Source organism: Coccinella septempunctata, chromosome 1 (genome assembly GCF_907165205.1).
Source record: "Coccinella septempunctata chromosome 1, icCocSept1.1, whole genome shotgun sequence".
Taxonomy (NCBI): domain Eukaryota; kingdom Metazoa; phylum Arthropoda; class Insecta; order Coleoptera; family Coccinellidae; genus Coccinella; species Coccinella septempunctata.
The window spans coordinates 70,083,184-70,084,866 of NC_058189.1; the positions used below are offsets into that span (position 1 = coordinate 70,083,184).

General features: G+C 36.9%; 1 protein-coding gene across 1 annotated transcript; it reads left to right on the forward strand.

Moving 5' to 3' along the window:
• Nucleotides 1-266: 266 nt before the first annotated feature.
• LOC123322711 (kallikrein-4-like) lies at nt 267-1,436 on the forward strand. Its single transcript, XM_044910699.1, has 2 exons — nt 267-532; nt 838-1,436. Exons 1-2 carry the CDS (start codon nt 277-279, stop codon nt 1,410-1,412), a joined length of 831 nt encoding a protein of 276 aa, XP_044766634.1. The 5' UTR covers nt 267-276; the 3' UTR covers nt 1,413-1,436.
• The last annotated feature ends 247 nt before the right edge of the window (nt 1,437-1,683 follow it).

The window sequence follows — 1,683 nt, forward strand, 5'->3', positions numbered from 1 at the left end:
TATAAAAATACGATTAATATGAAGAATACTGATGACGTGTATATCTCTTCTTTAAAGATACCTTTTTTGTTCCAGATATGGCACTGTATATGGAAATCATCAACTGAAAGAAGAAAATGACTGAAGAACCCTTCCTGCAATATAATTGTCATGATGTGATTTTTATTATGAAAAAGAATAAAATTGTGGCATTGACATTTTTCTTCCTCATAGTGAATTTTTTTTGTTTGTTGCCTATGTTACAAATTTCGATCCCTACTTAACCTTCAAGTTGAAATGACAATTTTAAGATGTTTCATTGTAATATTTCTCAATTTATCCTCGAGTTTCTCGATATACAATGGCGAAGAATGCTATCCAGGCAATTATACTTTTCTAGTACAACTCGTCAGCCTCAAAAGAGGCAAGAAAACGGTAATATGTAGTGGTACATTGATTAAATTAGACACCGTTTTAACAGCAGCACACTGTGTACTGAAATTCAGGAGCAGCATATTTGCTGAACCAAAGATAGTTCTACATACAGCCGAAGGTAAATAATACCCTGTAAGTTGAAGGTGAGTGGATATCTAGGTTCATTGTACCTACTGGTAGCTAGCCACAAGATAAAAGTACAAAAGAAAAGGTTTAAATCAACAGGAGTTACATTTTGATAATGGGATGTGAAAGTAGAAATAAGATTTATTCTCTAGATATCCTTTTCTTGAAGTTATGATACTTTGAGTCTACATTTCTTGCACTAGGCAGAAATGAGAAGTCAAGAATTGAGCTGAGAAAAGTAGGGTCAATACAAAAACATTTCCTCATAACCTACAACTTTTTTTTTAATTGATTCAGGTAACGTAATGATTGGTACTAAAAAAATCCACATCCACGAAAAATATGACAAAATAAACCTACAGTACGATGTAGCCATACTGGTATTGGAAGACTCTTTCTCCCCTTCACAAGCCACAACCATAAGCCTACCCTTCGGGCAAAACCACAGAAATTCCACACAATGTCCGAGAGGAAAGTTCTTGGGATGGGGCAATTCAAACCTTCGAGACATCGATGAACTCCCAATACCTTCCGAAGGATCCCTACGTTGCATAGATTTTCCGGTGATATCCAAGGATAATTGCAGTTCCTTGAGGAGCCTGGCCAAGATGGACACCTTCTTCTGCGCGTTCGGCGGTTTCGAAAGACCTGGTGGCGGTTGTAGAGGGGATTCTGGTGGACCCTTCCTCTGCGATGAGGTCCAGTATGGTATCGCCTCCGTGAATTTTGGATGTGGAGTCATTGGTGAACCCACATTTTTTACTAGCGTTGATAAAACTTTGGATTTCATCGAGAGACATGTGAAGAGTTCAGTAGATAGCATGAAGAGAAATGGATTGATAGTTATTTGTTTGGTTTTCATAATATTTTAGATATGTGCTAAAGGATAATAAATAATTGAGAATTGAGAAGTTGAAGGCTCACAGTGTCTTTGATACAGAGCAGGTAAATAACACTGCTTAAGGCCATGGAGCAGGCTCTGATGGAAATTGTAAAACCTGAGTATATTTTTTCAATGATGGTTTCCGTTTAGGAGATTCACAGATGTGCAGTGTCACAGATTTAGCTAGTTATTCTGAAGGTAATTTTGTTTTTCAAGGGGTGGCACAGCTCATTATGAGAACTTGAAATATATCTTTTTAT